The sequence below is a fragment of the Calliphora vicina genome, chromosome 2, assembly GCF_958450345.1.
Source record: "Calliphora vicina chromosome 2, idCalVici1.1, whole genome shotgun sequence".
NCBI lineage: Eukaryota > Metazoa > Arthropoda > Insecta > Diptera > Calliphoridae > Calliphora > Calliphora vicina.
The window spans coordinates 30096873-30120014 of NC_088781.1; the positions used below are offsets into that span (position 1 = coordinate 30096873).

A 23142-nucleotide genomic window follows, 5' to 3' on the forward strand; every position below is an offset into this window, starting at 1 on the left:
TTATAACGAAAATCTGATTTATACAATTTCATAGGAAATATCCTTATCTTCAATATGGAATCATTCAATATAAAATTGAGAATTTCAAATTGAAATATAGATACAATAATTGTAGAAGGTAGAATCAATAGGGAGAGTTTTCAATATTTATCCCTATAACGTAAAATTTTGATTTTAATTTTTTTCATATTTTCTTTTGTTTGATGTTAAAAGAATTGTACAATTGTGAATTTATTTTGTAATTATTGTATCTTATATTGTTGTGTCATGGAAAATTCCAAATAATATTGGGAATATTAATTTTAAATTGAGAAAATTCCAAATAAAATGGAAAATTTCTAATTGAAATTGAAAAAATTCCAAATGAAATCTGAGAGCATAGAGAACTACACATAGAGCAGAAACTCTCCTGTCAAACTTCAAACTTAGCTGTCAAAAACAGAAGTACTGAAAATTAATAGTAAAAAAACAATGAAAATGAAAAAACAACACTCGTATGTGTAACTTTTTTGAGTAATTTTTCTAGTTTCTGCTCTATATATGTTCTCTATGCCTGAGAGGTACAATTCATTATGGAAATTTAAAAGTTCGTAAATTGGTGGAAGCATAAAAATACAAACTATTCAAATTTAAAATTTTTCAATTTAAATTGGAATTTTCATAGTTTCAAATAAAAATTCTCAACATAGATGATACCTAGATAGGTAACTGAGAGCCGAAACCTAAGGGTATTGTGAAAAACCTAATTCATGAGAATGTATGTATTGAAAAGAGAGTAATTTTTTCCTCTCTCCTTCCGCTCTATGTATATTTCTCTATGATTCTCAATTTCATTTTGATGTTTCTCAATTTAATACTGAAATTCTCCACTTCAATTAGAATTTTACCAATTTTAAATTGAAATTCTCAATTTTATTTAGATTTTTCCCTATATTATACTGAAATTCACAGTATCATTTGGAATTTTCTTAATTTAAAATTTTAAATCTCAATTCAATTTGAAATTTTCTGAATATCATTTATAATGTTCTCAATTTCAATTAAAAATGTTGTAGTAATTTTTTGTCCGTTTTGGAATGAAAATTCTCATGTTATTTAAATATTAACGTTTTAACAGCTTTTAAAAAAAAGACCTAAAATTAATGGGAAAATTTACTTTGTCTGAAGGAATGTAAATTCGAACAAATGTGTGAAACATTTGTTCCTCTATTTAAAAGATACCATTTTATCCTTTATTAAGAACTGCATAAGACAAGTTCTATACATAAATTCTATATATGTATTTCATACTCCGCTACTTAGTGGATTTCCGCATTGCTATGCCAAATAGGATTCCTAATCGGTAAAAATTTCCCGGGAATTCCACGGAATATACTTCTAGAAATTTTCGGGAAATTTTGAGAATTTCTTTATATGTTTCTATCTTAAAATTACAGTACATATAAAAGAGATTTGTTGTCCATAGAATGATTCGATTATATCCATAAATTTTTTTGATACTAACAGCAGAAAATCAGTACCGCCTTCAATATCAAATATCAATTTGATATTTAGTTTTTAGTACAACTCCATTATAGCATAAATCAAGAGCTATCAAAAATTTTTTCATAGTTTTCTAAATTTTGTTATCTGAAATTTAAGTTTATTTATTGTCAATGTAACACATTACATAGTCGATTTCAAAATCCATCTGTCAAATTTGGCATAAAGGTCTTGACCTACACCCCCACTAGTTAAAACTATCACAGGAACTGAATATCTTCAATATAAGAAGTTTCTAAGTTACATCGAAAAATCAAACTTCAGCTATGAGAAATATTTTGTGCTAGTCCATATTAATTATGACGGAATATATAAAGACTTTTCATTTAATATCTTATAAACAAATTCAACTCATACTCTTTATTTTCGAAAAATGACAAATTTATTTCCCACAAAATAAAACAACATAACACACGCAGAGAAAAGCACGGTTCCACATGGTTACGACAACAATATTTTAGTTACTGTACACATTTTTATTTTCATCTAAATTATAAATTTGAGTATGGTTTATTGAAACATAATTATTATGCAAACAACTAAATAATGATAAATAGGTAAACATATTATATTATGTACAACCATTTAAACTTACAAATAACCATTAAATGTTAAGTTTCTATATGCTTACTCATAATATGTTTAAGATGCAAACAAAATATTGTATATTTACTTCAGAACATACTATGATCGTATATGACAATGATTATTTTTTATCATATTTAATATGATATTTTATTATACTAATATTAATCATAATATGGTTGGACTCCAATCATAAGTCTTAGATTATGTTTACCACAACAGTGTTTATTCTCTGTGTACACTCTAAAAAAGGCAATTTTAAACAGCAATAAATTATAAACTAGTAAATCAAAAATATTCAATTGTGTGTTTTAATTAATTTTTTATCACTATATAGTTTAAGTTTAAAAATGAATAAAAACGAAAATAAAATGGCGTCATTACAAGACTGCTAAAATTAACTGTTAAATGTTTTACCACGAATGCTAATTTAAGCAAATGCTGTTATTTGAAAACAAAGCATTTACACGATTTAATTTAATTAAATTAATTTATAAAATGTTAACATATAGTTTAACAAATAACAAAGGGAAGGTTAACCAAGAAAAACTATAGAAAATAAATAAAAATAATTATAAATTATTTTAATAACAAGTCTTCCAAATGTAAAAAGAAAACACATTTTTAACTTAAAAAAAATCTCACAAACAATAAAAAAATTAACTTATGATTAACACTAACCACTTCAAGAACTACTCTTAATATATTGCGAGATTTTCTTAAACAACAACAAGTTCTTGGGTTACTGTTAACTACAGCTTAATATTGTATTGTTAATGTGATAAATGGTTATCATTCCCTTTAATTTTAAAAAAATAAAAGAAATTAATTTATGTACATTGTATTTATTTATGTTAAAATTCAAGTGCCTTATTAACACATTTGTAATTTAAAATATAAATAAGGAAATGTGAAACATTTTAATATTTATACATAATTTGTATGTATTTTTTTAAAACATCCAATGCAAACATTAATTTATTTATTCATTTTATATGTTACTTTAGCCATACATCAAAATAATTACATTTGTTTGAATTTCTTTTATTTATTTTTGATTTTATATTTTTACATTTATTATTATTTTAGTTATAAAATATAAAATATTATCAATGTAAAAGTTTTTTAATAACATTTTTATGTTTGTATAAAATTATGAATTACATTTGATTATTTCGTTTATTTTCATCATTTTGTTTGTAACATTTTAATATAGACTATGTTTTTATACAATGTTTTTTTAATTAAATATTTTTTTTATTATTATTATTATTAACTTGTTAATATATTTTTTCCATTTAATAATAAACAATTATTTAATTAATATGTATTAACCTAGTAGAAGACAAAATATTTAATAAATTATTGAATAATGAAAAAAAAAATGTTGAAAAGAAGAATGATTTATGGCAAATAAATTACTCGTTACTACTATTAAATAATAAACATTGATTAATGTATATAATCTTATATAAATATAATTATATGAATTCAAAACTGGTTAATGATGGTTAATGATATTTTTGTAGCTTAATTCGTTTTTTCTTTTTACAAATGTCACCCATTAAAAGCCCAAATAAATATGAATTATTTTTAGTAGAGAATTGTTATTTTGAATTTATATAATTACACTCATCAGGGAAGGTTTTGGTTATAAACTCACTTTAAAATGTTATATTGTAAATACTTATTTAAATTTTATTTTTGTTTATATTTTAAAATACAAAGATATTGCAAAATTTTCCTAATCAATTTCACGAGTCAGCAATAATTGAAATCGATTTTACTATAGTATCATCAACGATGAAAATTTAATTTTAATATTCAACGATATGAAACCTATTTAGCTTTTATGTAGTGTTTAAGCTTTCAGTTTAATAATTTTTCATCAACTTTAAAGTAAATGCAGGAAATGATTCAGTAAATAAAAATCTTGTGTGAATTTTGAGACCCTCAAAAAAAGCGTTTTCCAATATAGACAATTTAATGTTTTAACACAAAAGCACTCTTTTGTTAGGTCTCACTTTTAAGAGCTCAGTATAGATAGTAGATAAATTTGAGACAAAATAATCACTATAAAATATCCTTCATTCAATGTGATAATGTACCGGTCAAAGTTTCGAAAATATGTTATTCGTATAAAAAATAAGCCAAATCTGTCGATTCCTCGCCTTTCACAGGAGTTGATAGTTCGAGAGCGTACATGTCAAATTATTCAGAAATGCCTTGACCCACATCCATACAATTTCAAACGAATCTAATGGTGATTGCTTGTCTGTCATAAATGATGGCTTTTTTCAGGCTTTTACCCTACTACGTGTTCTTTTAAAATAATGTTGCCCTAAACCCCGAAAATATGCTACAGTCTTCACCCTCAATTTTGTCAAAGGGTTAGAAAGGCAGCACTTTTTAAACAGCTTTTCTTGTTATTGTTTTTGAAGTTGGTTTAAATTTTAAAATGCTTGTTTTTTACCTTAACTTTATTTTGTTTTTCGCTAATATCTTCAGTAATAATTGACCAAAAATTTAAATATTCAAATCTTAATTTTGAAATTAGTTTGAAAAATGGCTAAAATTTGGAACAAATGGAGCCTAATTGTTTTTAATATTCCTCAGAAGCGGTATTCACAATGTAATGTAGTAAAAGAGTACAATATCAAAAAACTAAAAACAAAATACATTAGAAATTGAAATGTTTGTCAATAAATAGCTTTTCTACATTTTTACTAGGCCAAGTACTCTACATTGTGAATACCGCTAGAGATTGTTTCAAAAATGTTCTAAAATGTTTACAAATTTAATAAGAATTAGCTTCAAAATTGAATAATAAGATATTTTGAAATCGATATAGATATACACTCTACTTCAGACTGAGATCGAATTTAGTGAATTAGTTTTCAATAAAATTTCAAAGTTTATCGTAAAAAAATGTCTCAATTTTTTTACAAATTATAACAAACATATTTACTAGAATTAATAGTTTTCTATTATTTATGAGCTTTCAAATCCAAAAGCAAATCTTGTATCAAAAAGATTTAACTTTCTGTAATTGTATTAATTTCGATATAGTTTTTACACATAAATTTAAAGAGTTTTTAAAATAAAATTTAAAATCTTCCTTTATCAACCCTTAAAATACCAGCACTTTAAACTCTCAAACATTTTATCCACTTCCCATTTTCATATGTATGACCACAATAATAAAAACTATTATGTATCTTCTTAATAAACTGAAAAGCACCTCTTAAAAACCAAACAACTACATTAATAGCTTCTACAAAAATAAATCCACAAAACAGGAATTAAATTTAATCGGCAAGTGGCTAAAAAATGATAATATTTTAAATATATATATATAGTGCCATAAACATGAAATGGCTGCTACACAAGGATTAAAAAAACGTTTTGTCACTAACGAAATTCTGGTGCAATTTTTCCGCTGGCAGTCTCTTGGTGAGAAAAACATAAATATTTTGCATTAAGCTTAAAAAAACATTAGTGCTGTTTTTTTATTATTTAAATGTGCCAACGTGCTCATATACTGACATGCTTATAAAAACACATACATACATAAATAAATAAAATGCATATTTTAAAACAATTTGTTTATGTTTATTAAAGCACTATGGGACACATGGTGACACACAAATTATAAGGTGAAAAGGAACAAAAAAATAACACAATTTATTGTTACTCTTTATTAGATATAAACGTTTATAGAGTATATGCAAGGGTTGTGTGAAAAGTTTTAGTTGGAATAATAGCTTTTGGGATTATAAATAAACAATTGTAAAATTGTATCCATAGATATTAAGGTGGCACATATTTTGTGCGTTTACGATTTTTCCATACTCAGAAGTTCTAAAATTTGTCTCCATCTTCTAAATATCAAATTCAAACAATGCATTCTACTGCTAAATGAACATTTTATCAAATATACAACAAGCCCATATCGTATATGGTTCATATTTTATAGCCTTCTAAAATTGATATCGGATATTGTTATGAAAAATTAGCAATGTTCAGGATTGAATAACTTTTGAACGTGTCATTCGATTTTAAAAAAGGTGGTACCATTTGAAACGACTCATTTTTATGTTTACAAATATGTTATAGAAAGTATAATCTACTTAGAAAAAGGACCTACAAAATCGGAAAATGTCCTTTATCCTTGGATATCACAAAAAGTATTAAAAGAGTGAAAAAACTTATACCTGTATTAAGTTAAATAAAACTTAAACCGTTCAATATAAAAATTCTCAAAAATACATAGATTTATTCAAATATTGTAAAAATTCATTAAACATTAAAATATTGGCATATTACTCGGTATTTATAAATTTATCCACTTTTTCTGGATATCCTCCCATTAATGATTTTATAGTTGCTTCTGTTACCTTTTTGGATTAAGTGGTCCACTACGCTTAAAATCGGACATGTCCTATATTATTTAAATCTTTTTTTATAAGACCCGAATATCTTTCCAATGGCTGGAGTTCTGCATAGTTGGGTGCACTTACAAAATTTACATTATTGTTTGAATACCACTCAAGGGCATTTTTTAAATAGTGCCATGATGCCAAATCGGGCCAGAAATATGAAGGCACTCTGTGCTGTTTTAAGAAAGTTAAAAGATGTTTTTGTAGACACTCCTTAATATATTGTTAACATTTTACCTTTTAAAAATGGTGGTTTACTTCCTATAAATAAACCGGATACTTTTGATTGCAAATAAATAAACTCACTAATAGGATAAACTCTCTAATGACCGCAGCCACTATTTATACGCAGTTCCAGCTTAAACATTTAGTGTTGCCTTTCTTACAAACAATGCTAATAACTGCGTGCTATAAACATTGTTGATAAGTAGAAGCTTCTACTGATGTACATGTTTATAAACATGATGAATTTTGCAGTCAGTCGTTACAGGCCGTTAAACTCAAATGGCTAAAGCAAATTCGTAACAATCTGTTTTTATAGTACCTGATGTCACAAATGATTGGCTTATTTTTTCACAACTTCAAATGGCTTTCCATACAAGAAACTTCATGGGGAATTTTGTTTTATTTTTTGTCCGATATTGTTCATGAACATTAGCTCGTTCATCAGCCACATACAAATCTTGACCAGGAAGTTGTGAAAAAATTATGAAACAAGAGTTTCATCATTTATCAAAAACAGGTGTATTTTTTAATAAAATTTGACATAAACTCTTTCGCTCATTCTTTTGCTTTTAAGTTCTTCACTTTATTATGATCTAGAACTTTCTGAACTTTATAGGACTTCAGCTAGTATTAGCTTTGACTTTGCAAACAAAAAAACAGAGCATTTAACTAAACAAGCTGCTTTTCTAATAGGAGTGTTCGGTGCTCTTCGACTTGTTTTTCCTTACCAATATCTGTCAGACCTTTTTTTCTTCCTTATCCAGGTTTCCTGTCCTTGTACTGTACTGGCTTTGGCAACAATGTGACGATGAACCTACAGATCTTTTAGTATTTTTTTTAAAGCCCATATTGGATTTTTTTAAGTTTTAATTATTTTTTTACGTACTTTTATATCTCCTTTTTGACCGAAATAACAGTTGAAAATTAATGATTTACAAATGATAATATCTGACATATCATTTAGCTAACGCGATTAAAAAAATAATAATTTGATGATCCAAGGATAAATTTTGGCTGGAATAGTGTAGAAGTTTAAATTTTGTGTTGCTGAGAATTTTGATAGCAGTTATAAAAGTGATAACAATGTCCTAGAAATTTAAAATTAGGACATTGTTATTTAATTAAATATTAAAAAAGGCTAAGAAATATTTTAACAAATTTGTGACCAAAATCAAAATCCGCAAAAAATCATTAAAATACATATTTTTATACCCACCATCCAAATAATGATTTAGCTATAATAATTTTGTCATTCCGTTTGTAACATGGGTCACATATACCCATAGTATATATATCCTGGGTCCTCAAAAATTTTTAAGACGACTTTTTTAAGTCCTTCTGTCCGTCTGTTGTAAAACACTCTCTGTTGATAAGTTTTGTTTGAAATTAAAAATGGGCAATATCGATCCATGATTTCATATAACCCCCATGCAAATCTCCCGTCGGAATACAATTTGAGCAGTCATAAATATGCTGATTTTCCGACAATCTGGATATAAGTTTGCAGAAACTATTTCTAGATATTATGAAATTATTTACAGTATAATAAAAATAAAAATAATTAATATCGTGATGAAATTTGACATACACAAGTTTTGTATGAACCTAAATCTCTCTACCAACTTCGGTACATAATTCACCGTATCCCCCATATAACCCTTTATTAGAAAAATATTCGCCGAATATAACAGCTTACTGGTTATTCCTCATTTAGAAGTTATCAGAATCGAAAATATTTTTTAAATTTTTGAAGTTTTGTTTAAAAAAATTTTGAAAATTAAAAATTTGGGATGAAATCATAAAATTCCAAGCAATCTTATATCTAAACATAGAGTAAATGAAATACGAAAACTAGTTTTAATAGCAGTTTTTCAACATTGGACCGAAAATACAAAATTCCAAATAAAAAGTGCAACCTCTAAAGATTATCCGATTTTGCTCAAATTGTCAGTATTTTATTTGCAGCAATTTTTTACTCTGGTAGCATCGAAAATGGCAAAATTCCACCGAAATTGTTTTTTTTTTAAATATCGTTATTTGAATACAATTTAGAGAGGATATAATATCAAGAAATATGATGTTAAAAATTACGCTAAAATTAGGTTTGTAGGTCAAGTAGATTCCTTAAGGATTCATATATAGAAATTTATAATGTATTTTCTCAATCTCAAGTCCTAGAATTGATATCCCCTTAGCTGCATATCAACTGTACTTGGAGATATATTTGATATTTCAAATTTGGTAAACTCATTGTGCAACCTTAGTACATGCAATTAAATTGTTAAGTTACAAATACATAAATCTATACAAATTTTTTTTCATATAAATCTACAACACTAAAACTATTGTATTTTTTACTAACACACATATCTACTACTATTATTATATTACTACGTACATACATAAATGGTAATTGTTGTGAGTTGTTTTATTTAATTATTTTTTTATTATTATTTGTATTTTAATTTAAACAATTTTGTTTTTTTGTTAACTTCTTGTAAACAAAAACAATAAAAACATACTTTAACTAAAACCAAATTTATATGTATGAATTTGTATAAACCAACAAACAAAAAACAATATGAAAACAAAACCAAAAACAAAATATATAAAACAAATCAAACAAAAAACAAAACAAATCATCACTTACACCTGAATCATCTTGATTTTCTAATAAAAAAAACTCCCTCCTTCACTTCACAATCATACGTACCAACACCACAAAACAACCAATCAACCCAACATCATCATCACCATCGCCAACCAACCAACGTCGCATCGTCGTCCATCATGTAGTAGTGACACTGAAAGTGCTGACGTTAAGGCAACATCGACAGCGACAACTGCAACCACAGCCGCTGTATCGGAATTGGATGCAAATGCCCCAGTGAATAATGAAAGTGGCAGCAGCAATAGCAGCACCAACAATGGTAGCAATAAAAAGTCAAAACGTTTACCCTCATTTGCTGCCATCTTTAAACGTATGAATGAAAAAGATACCTCAAATAAACGGAAGAACTACGAACAGGATGTCAACAATGAAGGTGAAGGTTTAACACCGACAAATACAACAACAGCAGTAGCAACAGCAACAACAGAAGCTAATGAACAATTGGCAACTGATGGTAGCACCAACATAAACACTGATGGCAATGACAATCAACCCAAGGTACGACTATTGTTTAATTCTTTTTAATTTTTCATTGTTTTTTATTTTATTTTCTATTATTTTTTATCTTGTAGCTATTTTTCCTTTTTACTTTTTTATTATTATTATTTTCTAAAGCAACAACGAAATCAATTGTTAATTGTTGATAGAGGGAAACACTTTTTTGTTTTGCATTTTCTATGTTTTTAAAAAGTTGTGTAAAGGGAACAAGTATTTTCATTTCCTAATGTTTGTTAAAGGAAGGAAACAAAAGATTAAACTATATTTAACATGCAAAAATACAAATTATTTTAGAAGCTCAGTAAAATATACATATAACATGTATTTTTGCTGTAAAAAATACAAAAGATTGAAGTGATATACTAGATAAAGAAATTATCGAAAATGAGTCACTCACATTATTCAACACTTTTAATGGAGCTGTTATATCTACAACGATTCTGATGTCTTTTGGCAAGATCCTAATATACAGTGTAAGACAAAAATGTGTAAATGATGGTCATATATTTACACTTTGTGACACCATTTTTAAAGTGCAATGTTTATAAAGAAACGTTTTGTGTTTTTTAAACAATATTTATTAAGGATATTTTAGGACTAAATAAATAAAATATTTCCTTAATTATACTCCAGTAATCTAAAAAAAATAACTGCAACCCATTTACACACTTTTGGCGCAGATTACTAAAGTAACTTTTTTAGTACTTCGAATAACCTGCTTTCGCGTCAATGGCAGCCTGAATTCTGGAGGGCATACTCTCCACCAGTTTGCGACACTCTTCTTGCATTATAGATCCCTAGATATCATGGGAGCGCTCCTAGAGCTGAGTTGTGTTTCTAAATGCATTTTGATAATTATAAACGCGACGTTTTAGAATTCGCACCAAATTCTCAATCGGATTTAAATTCTGAGATTGTGGAAGTCAATCTAGCAATGTAATTTTGGCGGTTTTTACAAAATTAAGCGTCTTTTTAGACTTATGTTTGTTGTCGTTATCTTGTAGTATCACAGTGTTTTCAATTTGTCCACGCCAATCATTCAGACTATCCACATCTGTTGTCTTGATAATGTCTATATACATTTCTGCATTCATATTACTACCAATTTTATGGAGTTTTCCTACACCTTTCGCAGAAATACAACCACAAAATGGCAATATTCCACCACCATATTTCATAGTCGTCATAAAATCACGGTCTTTTAATGGCGCATTTCGTTTTTGGTAGTCATATTTTGGTCCATCAGTTCTAAAATGGTTAATTTTCGATTCATCTGTACAGATAACTTTTTCCCAATCATCAAAGGTCCATTTCTTAAAAAAATTTACAAATGTTAGTCGAAGAGACTTGTGTCTTTCAGTTAAACGAGGTTTTTTAACAATCTTTATTGCATAAAAACCACATCTTTTGATTTCTCTAAGAGATGCACGTTTTGAAATCTTAATTTGGTAGCATGAAGATAGTTTTGGTTGTACCTCACGGGGACTATTTTCTTCTCCTGATGCAACTAGACGTTATACAGTGAGACCATCTTTTAACAATAGAATTGAATTCCGTCCACAAATTGGTGCTGGAAAAGCCAAACCACATATATTCGCTATGTTCTCAACAGATTAAAAGAAATATTGAATTTGGTGGATATTTTTCGATGGGAGATACCATTTTTCAGCTGCTCGGTAACAGAATTTGCAACTTCGGTGATAATCTTCTTCATATTCAATATCCTTAAAGAATTGTAAATTGTTAACTAGTAACATGTTTTAACTAACTGTCATTAATGAAATTGATTAAAATTGTTCTTTTTCTAAATAATAATAACAAGTTTATTTAACTTTAAAGAAAATGCGACAAAATTGTGTAATTCAGTTTTTAACTTTTTGATATCCTGGTATTTAAATGCCATTACTTGAAATTAATTTTTTTGTATTGCTATACTTCACTAATCATGATCTTCATATTATGTAAAAAATATTGTCAGATTGGTAAATGTTGAGCATAAAAATTCAAATTATAGATATTTCCAAATTTATTTACACATTTGTGTCTCGTACTGTATAAAGTTCACACCAAATATATTTGAATATATTGAATTTAACTTGTTTAATTATCATAATTTGGCTAATTTTAACAGATCCTTAAGTAAAAAAATATTTATGTATATTTATTTCCTTTAAATAAACCAGATTCTTTTAATAGCAAACAAAAGTGATCCGTAGTTTAAAAAAATTGTAACAATTCTTTATTTATTTAAATTAGCACAACAAGAGTCACTCTCTTTTGTTACACCCATTTTAAAATTAACAAACATAATTAACATAGCGCCATGTTCTAGTAGTTTCGTGAATTAGCTAACTAACAAAACTAGCATGTTCTATTTCCAAAATTATCACCTAGAGTTTTAAGCAGCTTTAATGTTAATGTTGGCATACCTATAAACGGTGTTAATAACAGCGTGCTATCAACATTGCTGATAAACAGATGTTTCCAGCAGCCTTTACAGACCCTTAAAAAACTTTCGTATTTTCTTTATTTTCAATGCAATTTCGTATATAAATAACCACTAAACCAATTTAAAAGTTCATTATAATATGGAAATAAAAACATAACGGTACATGTCAGCGTATTCCTGCAGCTTGACAGTGAATTTCACAACATTGTTAAAATTCAAGCAGTTTGGAAGACGGCCGCACAGTGGTATAAAAAAAGAGAGGGAAATAAATCTGTTACTTCTAAACGCTTAGTCTGTTTTGAGTTTGGACCTCATGGACCCACCAGAGACGCGGCAACGGGATCCTAAAGTAGGACACCTCGGTTATGTTAAATTTTTAAAATGATTCAATTTCTTCGTTGGGGTTCCAATTACAAGAAAATTACATATAAAGAATCTCCTCGCCAAGCGCTATCGTAGCTATCAATTATTAATTATAGCTTTGGAGATATTCGCATTTAAAAACTAAATTTTTACCCACTCCTGTTTTTTGATATCAGAGGGTCCAAGTATTTCCCTACTTTATCCATTTTTATTTTATTACACTAGTATTCCAGTAGAGCAAAATAAGCGTTGTCCTCTGTTCTTCACTTGGTATCGAAAAGGGTAAACAATTATATGCTCAGGTTGCAAATCGCATTGTGTTACAAAAGTTTTGGACCATTCCACAAATTACATTTCTAAAATGCAAATAAATGTGTACTTTCATCTAAATTTAATATTATTCTGATGTTTTATTAATTTTTTAATTTCGGATCACCCATCAAAAACACTAATTGGAATTTTATGTCCCACGAGAAATGCTTATTAGGATTATATGTCCCAGGATAAAAGGATGATTTCAGGATTTCTGAGTATGCAGAACATAATATTTTTTCCACATATTTTAGAATATGCAAAAATGTCTACCATATATATTTTGGTTCTCAAAATAAAACTACGTTTTTAAATATCCATACATAAAGAGTAGAAACTAGAAAAAAACTCCTAAAAATCACACATACGAGTGTCACTTTTATTTTCACATAGTTTTTTTTTACTAATACATTCTCACCACTTATGTTTTTGACAACAGAGTTAGGTCTTTGACTGGAGAGTTTCCAGTCTATGTCTATTTATCTATGGCCCTAATTTAGCTTTTTCTAAAATGTTCATATTTGTTCATGTTCATATGCAATTCTCGTTTCTGTATCAAAAATAGAATTTCCTAGAATAAAATTAAACGTTGTCAAGCGAAATTTTTAGTCGATTCAATGACTTTTTCATGGATTTGGAAATTTTCATAGAAAAAATATTGTATGCCGTTTTCTTGGATTGTGAAATTTACAAAGCAGAAATATTTGTATGAGTATGCATTTTGCTTTTCATGCAAAACAAATATAATAAATAAATAAAATATTTTTTCCAAGAAATTTCTTGAAAAATAGTACAAATAATTTAAATTATTTGGCACATTAAAAAATTAACTTAAAACACAATGAGCTCTAACATTTCAAAATCCTACATGAACTTTTCAAATAATTTCGAAAGTAGTTTTACTTTTTTTTAAAAAAAATTTTAATTTTTCAATTAAATTCTTAAGAAAATCTTAATAGTCTGTATACAAAATTATATTTCAAATAGCAAAATCAAACGTTAAGAATTTTTATTTTATAGTTTTTTTATTTCAATGCATTTTTCATGGATTTTGAAATTTTCGAAGAAAAAACTTTCTAAACCACTGTGCGTCAGTAACTCCGTCTTTTTTCCTGAATGTTTCTACATTTAGCTCCTCAAACTTCATGACTATTAACTTTTTTGCAATGCCTCTTCTGACATTAATTGTTTAACGTTTACATTACAAAAGACGTTAATTTATTTCCTATTAATAAACCCAAAAAGCTGTGAGTCACGATCATTATCTCGATTATAGTTTTTGATAAATAAAATGGCTCTGCAACTTGTTTTCACCATGATCTAGCAGCTCATTTCCAGAAAAATTGTATGATTTGTGGCATTAGTAAAACATTGAATATTTTATTATCATAAAATCTCTTAAATTTGGTTAAATTTATATTTTTATGTAGCGGACCTATCTGTGGTCTTAAAAATTGTATAGGTGTTTCTGAAAGAAAACTTAACGTAAATACGTATAATATAAACATTTCGTCACTCGTCCCTCTTCAAACCTGGCCAGTTTTGAAGAAATATTTCAGATTTATCTAGACATTTTTAAAAAGGCAAATCCCCGAATTAAAAAAACTAGTTCTTTTAGATAGCCCTGTATGCAATATAAATACACCAAAGGTTAATAATATGTTAAATTAAAAATAAGAAATTACTTTCCCCTCTATACAATAATTGATTTCACATTTTTTTTGCAGGGACAATATTTATTTGTTTTCCCATGTTTTGTTCACACTATTGGGATTTAATTTGAACTCAAATCATTTTAGTTTTTTCCCTTTACATCCGTTTCCTTTGGTTTTCCCTCAGTTTAGTTTTTTGTTGTTTAAAATAATATAGTCTCTTTCTTGTTGTTAGTTTAATTTTTTTTCTGTTTGCTTTATTTTCGATTGGTGTAATTTGCTATGTGTTGATGTTGATGTTAATTTTATTTTGTTGTTTCATTTTGTTTTTTTATTTTTTTTAAATAGAAAATATTTAAATTAGATTTCAATTTGTTTATTTGAAATAATAGTTATGATAAATACAATTGAAGTTATATCGTAATGAAATCTGTGTGTATGCATGTACTTTTCTTTTCAAATATATTTTACAAATTAAACAACAACAACTACAAAAATAAAACCAAAAAGGTTTTAATATGGCAAACATCAACACCTGAATGGACATTCAAATAAACTGAATTGAATATAATCAAGGTACATTTTGAAAGATTAGAAAATAATTATAATAATTGTTATAGAAATTTAATATCCAAATATTTATGTGCAATTATATACTTACATACATCTGTTAATATGTATGTAAATTGTAAATATTTGCAAATTTATATATAATCTAAATATTGTATTATAAGCAGAGAAGTGAAATGGATGATTATTGTAAATAATATGAATAAATTATAAATATACTCTTTTTTTTGCAGCTTAAAGTAATATTAAATTAACAGATTTGTGATATTTATTTGCATTAATATTAGGGTATACAATTAATCGGGTTTCTGGTATAATCGGTTAATCGAGCAAATAATTAATCGGGGTTTAGATTTATTCGGTTAATAATCGGTTAATTTAAAATTATTCGATTAACCGAATAATTTTTATTTTAATTTTAAATTGAAAATACAACAACGACTTTTGTGTACAAATACATAAAAAAAAACAATTCACCCAAAAAATAGCAAATATGGTATTTGAGATCCTTTTTGTATACACATGTGAGTTTTTTTAGGGTTTTATTGAAAACTTCAGAAATAATCATTTAAAAAAACAATATAATTTAAATGATTTCCTTTAAAACTATTTTTTCTTTAGATTTAATAAAACTTGACTTGGAAAAAATTCTCACGCTGATGTATTGTTAGAGAAATCGAAATCATGATAAAGAATATCCAATATATCAGTTCTTTTTTTAGTTATACCATTGGAGGAGTCCTTTTTGGATTGTGTTAGATATTGAATATATTTAATAGTTTCGCAATGTTCTGATAAAATACTCTTTTCCAAAAAAATTTCGTATATACATGTAAATACAAACAAAGTTTCAAATACATGTAAATTAATTAATTGAAATTTGTTTCTTCATTGATACGGAAAAATAAATACAAAAAAATATGTATGTTAAAGTGCAAAAAAAAGTAATTTCGGTTAATCGGTTAATCGACACAAATTAATCGGTTTATTTGTTATTCGAAAATCGGCAATTTTAAATTATTCGAACAGTTAACCGTCAAAAATTAATCGGTTAACCGATTAACGGTTAATCGATTGAATACCCTAATTAATATACAAACAAATTAGGTTGCTAGCTATATGGATAAAACCACATTTCTTTTAAAATCTATGAAACCGAAATTAATAGTACATGATTTCTTAAATGTTTATGATTTGGTCAAAATTTCAAATAATTTTGTGTCGATGACACTACTGGCAATGAAATTGCAAAATTTCAGATTATAAGGTCCATATCTTTATTACTTATTGTTTCATAAATCGTAAACACCATATTCATACATAATTTTTAAATTTATAAAAAGTTTACAAAACAAAATTTCAATAGAAACTTTGTTTTATAAACCTGTTACAAATTTAAAAACTATATGCCTTATTCATAATCAGGTCTTAATTTTTACAACCACCATTTAAAAAGATTAGGGGGTATATTGATTTTGTCATTCCGTTCATTACACTTCGAAATATTCATCACAGCCCTACAAAAGCATATATATATATGTTCTGGATCCTTATGCAATTTAAAGATGATCTAGCTATATCCTAGCTATGTCCGTCTGTCTATCTTTCTGTTGAAGACACGATAGAGCCCAAGCGAATGGAGATAGCAAGCTGCAAGCGAGCGAATAGACCTCATATTTTGAGGACAAGAACGAATCAAACCAATATAGGGTACTCTGTGCTGAAGTGCCAGAGAGCGTTCTGCATCGATCAAAACAAATAGCTGTTGGACGGGGCAAAGCGGGTGAAGCTAAACTTCCCAACCACTTCATTCTAAATTCGTTTTAACAGGTTTTGCAACATGTGGCCGAGTGTTGTCATGTTGGAATAATACAGTTTCATGTCTGACCTCATATTCTGGGAATTTTTCGGACAATTCTTACTTCAAAGGAATCAGTTGTAATTGTTACAAGTTCCCTATGATGGTAGTCCTACCTGAATCAAACCAAATACAAAGAATTACCTTACCGCAATGGATATACACTACATTTTTTTGAAATTTTTGTAATAAAATTTTTTTGAATTTATTATTTTCTCAGATTTTAATTACTTTAATAAAACCAAAAAATGATAAAAAATGTAACAATTGTTTTAAGAGACTATTGCCAAGCGTTGAGAAACTTGCTGTATTTTTATGCCGTTTCTTTTTGTAATGCTATTTTAATGCATATTTATCCAGCTTTGTTAATGAATTATCACCAAAGTGTCTGAATAGGGTTAAATATATCATTGTAGTATCTACTGAACACTTTTTTGGTAGTAGGATCTAAACTTAAATTGCAATATTTCCTGTTTAAAATTTAATTAATGTTTTTGTATTTAAATTTAATTAAAATGAACCAAAAAATTAAATTTTGGAAATTATACTTACGACTTGTATATGTAGCATTTTGAAATTTCCACAATTTTCGTTTAGCAAATTATTACCGAGAATATAAGCAAAAACCGTGAAAAACGACCTCATCACATTTATCAATAAATTACCGTTCCAGCTTATTTTCTCTGTCAGTTTTAAATTCCGAGATTCCCAAAAAAATCCCAGTTATCGGGTAGTGAAAAAATTGAAAATTTTGTATCGAGAAGACCCGGGATAAATAACTTAATCACCATCCGGTAGAAATTTATCAGGAAGCCAACATTTTGGTGATTTAAATTTTTTTTTCCTTTTTGAACAATGCGAAGCCAACTGTTAAAAACAGATATAATTAAATAAATTAATATATGGGGGATTTCATGTCAATTTTTAAAATCGATGTCTTCCGATCGTGATAAAATTTGCTCTATTCTTCAACCTTACAAAAAAAATTTAAAAAAAAAATAATATTTTTTTCCGAAATAAAAAACTTTTTTAGGTTTTTTTTTCAAAATCTGCCCTTTTCTCTTAAAAAAAGCTTAGATACTTTCCTTGAAGATCTATGTGTTCGCTTAGTGGGATGCGAGTTCGATATCTATCAACATAAATATTTTCTAACTCAAAACATACAACTTTTCAGTTTTTTAGCAAAATCAAAAACTTTGTTGACTTTTTTCAAAAAATTGATTTCGGAAAAAAAATATTAAAAATTTTTATTTTTTTTTTAATAATTTTTTTCGAAAGATTGAAGAAATAGCTATCTAAACTATTTGGGACACATTTAGCTAAGAACAATATGTAAAAAGGTACATGGATGAGAAAAAACTCATGTTTGGCCAAAATGTCAAATGTTGACCCCCTCTAACTCAAAGAGTTCTTGACCGATCTTGTTGAAAAATTGTGTCTGAATTACTATCCAATAGGTACTATCCCACAGTGGGGCAGAATCGAAATTTTTTGGAAATTAATCTGGCATTTCTAAACGGCTGTTCCGATCGGGATAAAATTTGAATTGGGCGTAGCCAAGGAGTTTTCGAGTTTAAGTTATTAAAATGGGCCCTACAAATTCTCCAGGGGCGGCGCTCAAAGTAGGGTACCTTCGACATGTAAAATTTTTAAACACGTGCCATTTTTTGGTTTCTCATCCGATTTCAAAGAATTTTATATTTTTGTAAAGCGCTCGGCTAGATCTTGAAAAATGCTTGCGTGTGCTATTTATCTCTATAATTTCCTAGTTATAGGCATTTCAAAATTGAAATTTTAAAATTTTGCCATACCTTGGTCCGCTTTTTTAAAAATATATGGCGCAGTTTTGGACCGAATGGACTCGATTTTTTTTTTGAGCAATGTCAATTACGAATCCAAAAATAACAGATTTTTGATTTAAAAATTCCAAAAATAGTATATTTTTGCTGTTTTTTGAACAAAAAGGTGACATAACTCTTTTTTTATTAAAAAACAACTTTATTTAAGAACATATAACAATTTTATGTTTTTCTATAAAGTTTCTTTACGGAGAACATTTTGGTATAAAAAACATGTCCTATTTTTCGAACATGTCGGAACTACGCTTTTTGGAAATTGACCTATTTTTTATCAAAATTTCAACCCATAAATGGTATTTTTTACAATTTTGCCTATTTTCGGGGCTGGGAAAATACCTTAGGGATAAATAGGGAACACATGAGGGTTTCCAAATCTGCCTTCCGTTTTCTGATCCCAGCTTTGGGATTTTAGAACATGTGGCCCAAAGTTGAAATTTTGATAAAAAAAATAGGTCAATTTCCAAAGGGCGTAGGGCCGACATGTTCGATGGGAAGACATCGATTTTAAAAATTGGTTTTCTTGACATGAAATTTTCCATATATAAAACTGATGTGCCCTCAGTAACAACAGAGTACGATCACTTTAGTGAAAACAATTAACGTGAATTTGTTCTATAGTAACTATAGTTTTTTTTCGAGGCATATCCAATGGTTTATTGCATGAATTGTGTTTTATATCTACAAAGTAGTATAGAGCTCATGCAGATATTAAAATACTGAAGAGATAGTATTTAAAATTATTTAAATAAATGTATGCGGAAAACGATATACTTTTATCCCAACACATTTTACTGCGGAAAGTTTTCTATAATCATTTCGAAATTTTGACAAGTTTTTTAACAATATTATGGTCACTGCTATTGTTTATATGATTGAGGTAACCAAAATATATATAATTTAAAAAAATTTATAAATGTATATTTTTGCGGTAGCAATCATATATATGATTGTAGTAAATAAATGTTCATGATGAATGTATGTTATCCTTAGTGTATGAAAACCAAATCCGAGAACAAACACAAACTTTATCAATACTATAATATATATTATTGCTATAATCATGTGAATGATAACTTAAACATAATATAGCTACCACAATGATATATATAAGTACAGTGATCGTAATATTGTTAAAAATTTTAAAAAAAATTTAAATGGTTACAATAAATAAGTACAGCTATACTTTTGTCACTTAAATTAACTGAAAATATTAAATAAAAAATATTTTTTTATCAATCAATGGACTAGAACTTTTTGTTCATACAAAACGCTACTGACATGATAAAAAAAAAACTAGTGAACTAGTGTTTTTGCCCATATATATTTTCAAATTTCAAGTATTTGCAAACAATTGCTATGTGATGGAAATTACATTGAGCTGGTTAGTGCCAACATAATCTTAAATTTATTTACTTTTTTCATTTAGTAAGGTTTTAGTTTACTTCTATTTTCAGGTATGACATTTAGTACTTAATTAACTAAAATCTTATTTTATTAAATCTTTATGTAGTCACTTAAATATTTACTCAGTTAGCAAACATATCAGAAGGTCTAATCACACAAACTGTAGTTCAACAAATGAGCTTGTTTAATAAAACTATTGGAAAATCTAAGATAATAAACAAACCCATAAAATGATTAAGATAAATATTTAAAATTTAAATGCAAATAACTGTTGCAACTTAAACTCATCTAGGAGGAGAAATAAAGGAATATTAAACAAATTTAATCATCCATGGCTTCAAATGAAAACTAGGAAAAAAATCTATAAATAAGCAAAAATCTTATCCTTTTGTAAATTTTCTAAAATTCAACTTCAAAAATTATTTATATCATTAATATATTTTACATTTTAATTACAGGAAGATAAACAACTCGTCTATGCAGAACTTGTATTAAAACCCGCCGAAAATAATGAACCTTTACCAGCAAAAAGTTCAACCGAATATGCGGAAATAGTTTATGTCAAAAAGGACGAAAACCCCAAATAAAATGAATTTTTTCCAACAGCAGCAAAACACATGCTTAATGTTTTTGATTTCATAATCAAACAAATCATAAATTTATAAAAAACAAGAGTTAATAACAAACATTTTAAAATATAAGACAGTTTTTAAAACTAAATGTAAACTAAATAAAAACAATTTATATAAATTAAAAATCTCGCATTTTTTAAAAATTATTATAAAAATTAAAAAAAGAAAAACAAAACAAAAAAACAATGATGTTTTCATGTAGAAAAAAAAGCACAAAATAATAAAAATCAAAAGAAATAAATAAACAAATTTATCATCACATCAAAATATAAATATTTATTAATAATACATTTTTTTTATATAAATAAAATGAAAAATTAATAAACAGTATAAAAAAAGCCATAAAACAAGCAAAACAATACAAAAAAAAAACAATTAACATTCATTAATAATAATAAAACCAATATTATATATTATTAAGACCACGAACCACATTTTTTCGCTATAATAATGAGATTTAAAACTAATTGAAATAAATTTTTGTCTCTTAATATTAGTGAAAAAGAAAAACATAACAAATAAATTTAAAAACCATATTTTATTTAGGCTATGTAATATTTATATATATTTTAACTATAATAAAATTATTTTTAAATCTTTTTTATATCTAGTATTAAAAACACAGTAATACATTCATATTCTTTATAATATATTTTTCTTTTTAAACGTACAATACATTATTTTTTTTAAGATTTATATCTTTTTTCCATCCATCTAATTATTTTACTAATAAATGTAATAATTTTTTATTTTTATTATATGTATTGTTTAATGTTTAATATTTATGATGTATTATTAATATTAACTGTAAGTTTAAGAGTTTTGTAAATTAAAAATTTTTTGTACAAAACATATTTTTTTTTTCTAAAAATAAACGTATTTTTTTGTAATAAATAAAAAATAAAAACTTTTAAAACTAAATTTAAGTTTTTTTTATTTGGTTTAAATTTGAATTTGTAAGTATATTAGGATGGGGCGATTTGTAAGGACAAACATTTTTCGATATTGTGCCATCGATTTTTTGATATCTTTTGGCATGAGGAAAAAAAATACCACTACGATATACCAAAAAAATTATTTTAGAGGCGCCTAAATTTAAGAAAAGGTCATAAAGTTAACTTTTATTTTTAAGGTTTTTTTAGTATTTATACTTTAACGATAGTTTTGCATCACTTGCCACAATTCTGCCATGCATAAATTGTTTAATTACACATGTCAATACCTATTTTTTATTTGATATAATTTTTAAAATCTTAATTCGATTGGAACAGTTCTCAGCTGGTGTTCTACTACAAGTGTTAAGTTTTAGAGAAATTTGGTAAAAAGAGAAAACGCCCATAAACAAGCCATTGAAAAAATTGTCGGGTAATGTGGTATACCATGTTCTGTTAATATTGTATACTAAACCACATAACCGATGCATAGTATTTTAATTTGTTAATGAGTTGCGTTTTATCTAAATCATCTTCCATTTTTGCAGTTAAAATTGGCGGCTGACCAAGCTTACCAGGAGCTCCTCAATATATTCTTCGCTTCGTAGGAGACATTGAATGACTGATGCGAAAAATGTCCATTTGTTGTTTCTAATAGCTCAGATAGCGTTCTTTAAATCTTCCGCTGCCCATTTTCATATTTCACATTTTTTGGCATATTATTTGCTTGAAATTCTGCAGCTATACCACATTAGCCGACTACGTGGTTTATTAAAATTATTCTAAAATTAAACATATACACTAAATATGCTATATTCTCAATAGCAAAATAATCACATTTGACTTTAAAATTAAATTAATGAAGTTTAAAACACGTGATTTTAGAAAAAAAAAGTTTAACAGATCACAAAAAAAGTCTACCACAATATAATGCTGATTTTTTACAACTGACTATTTCCATGACCTGCAAAAATGAAGTGCACTCACCCAATGTTAATTTTCTGAGACCATAAAACTCTTAAGCTTGGTACCGCTACTCCTATGTTCTTAGTTTTAGAGAAAAGCAGCTACACCACATTACCCCAACTAACTCTACCTTATCGCAAAGCCACATGTAATAGGCACAAAAAATTGGGTTGTTATCAATCGAA

General features: G+C 26.9%; 1 protein-coding gene across 2 annotated transcripts in view; it reads left to right on the plus strand.

Moving 5' to 3' along the window:
- Window positions 1-21041, plus strand: part of Fas3 (fasciclin 3) — a 277077-nt gene extending 256036 nt beyond the window's left edge. The window contains exons 6-7 of one of the 2 annotated variants that reach the window (XM_065502694.1): window positions 9588-9960; window positions 15247-15313. In XM_065502694.1, the coding sequence (XP_065358766.1) occupies window positions 9588-9960; window positions 15247-15291 (418 nt within the window). In that variant the 3' untranslated portion in view covers window positions 15292-15313. Of the gene's footprint in view, window positions 1-9587; window positions 9961-15246; window positions 15314-20885 lie in introns of those variants that run through there. The other variant, XM_065502693.1, reaches the window with a different exon arrangement.
- Window positions 21042-23142: the final 2101 nt, after the last annotated feature.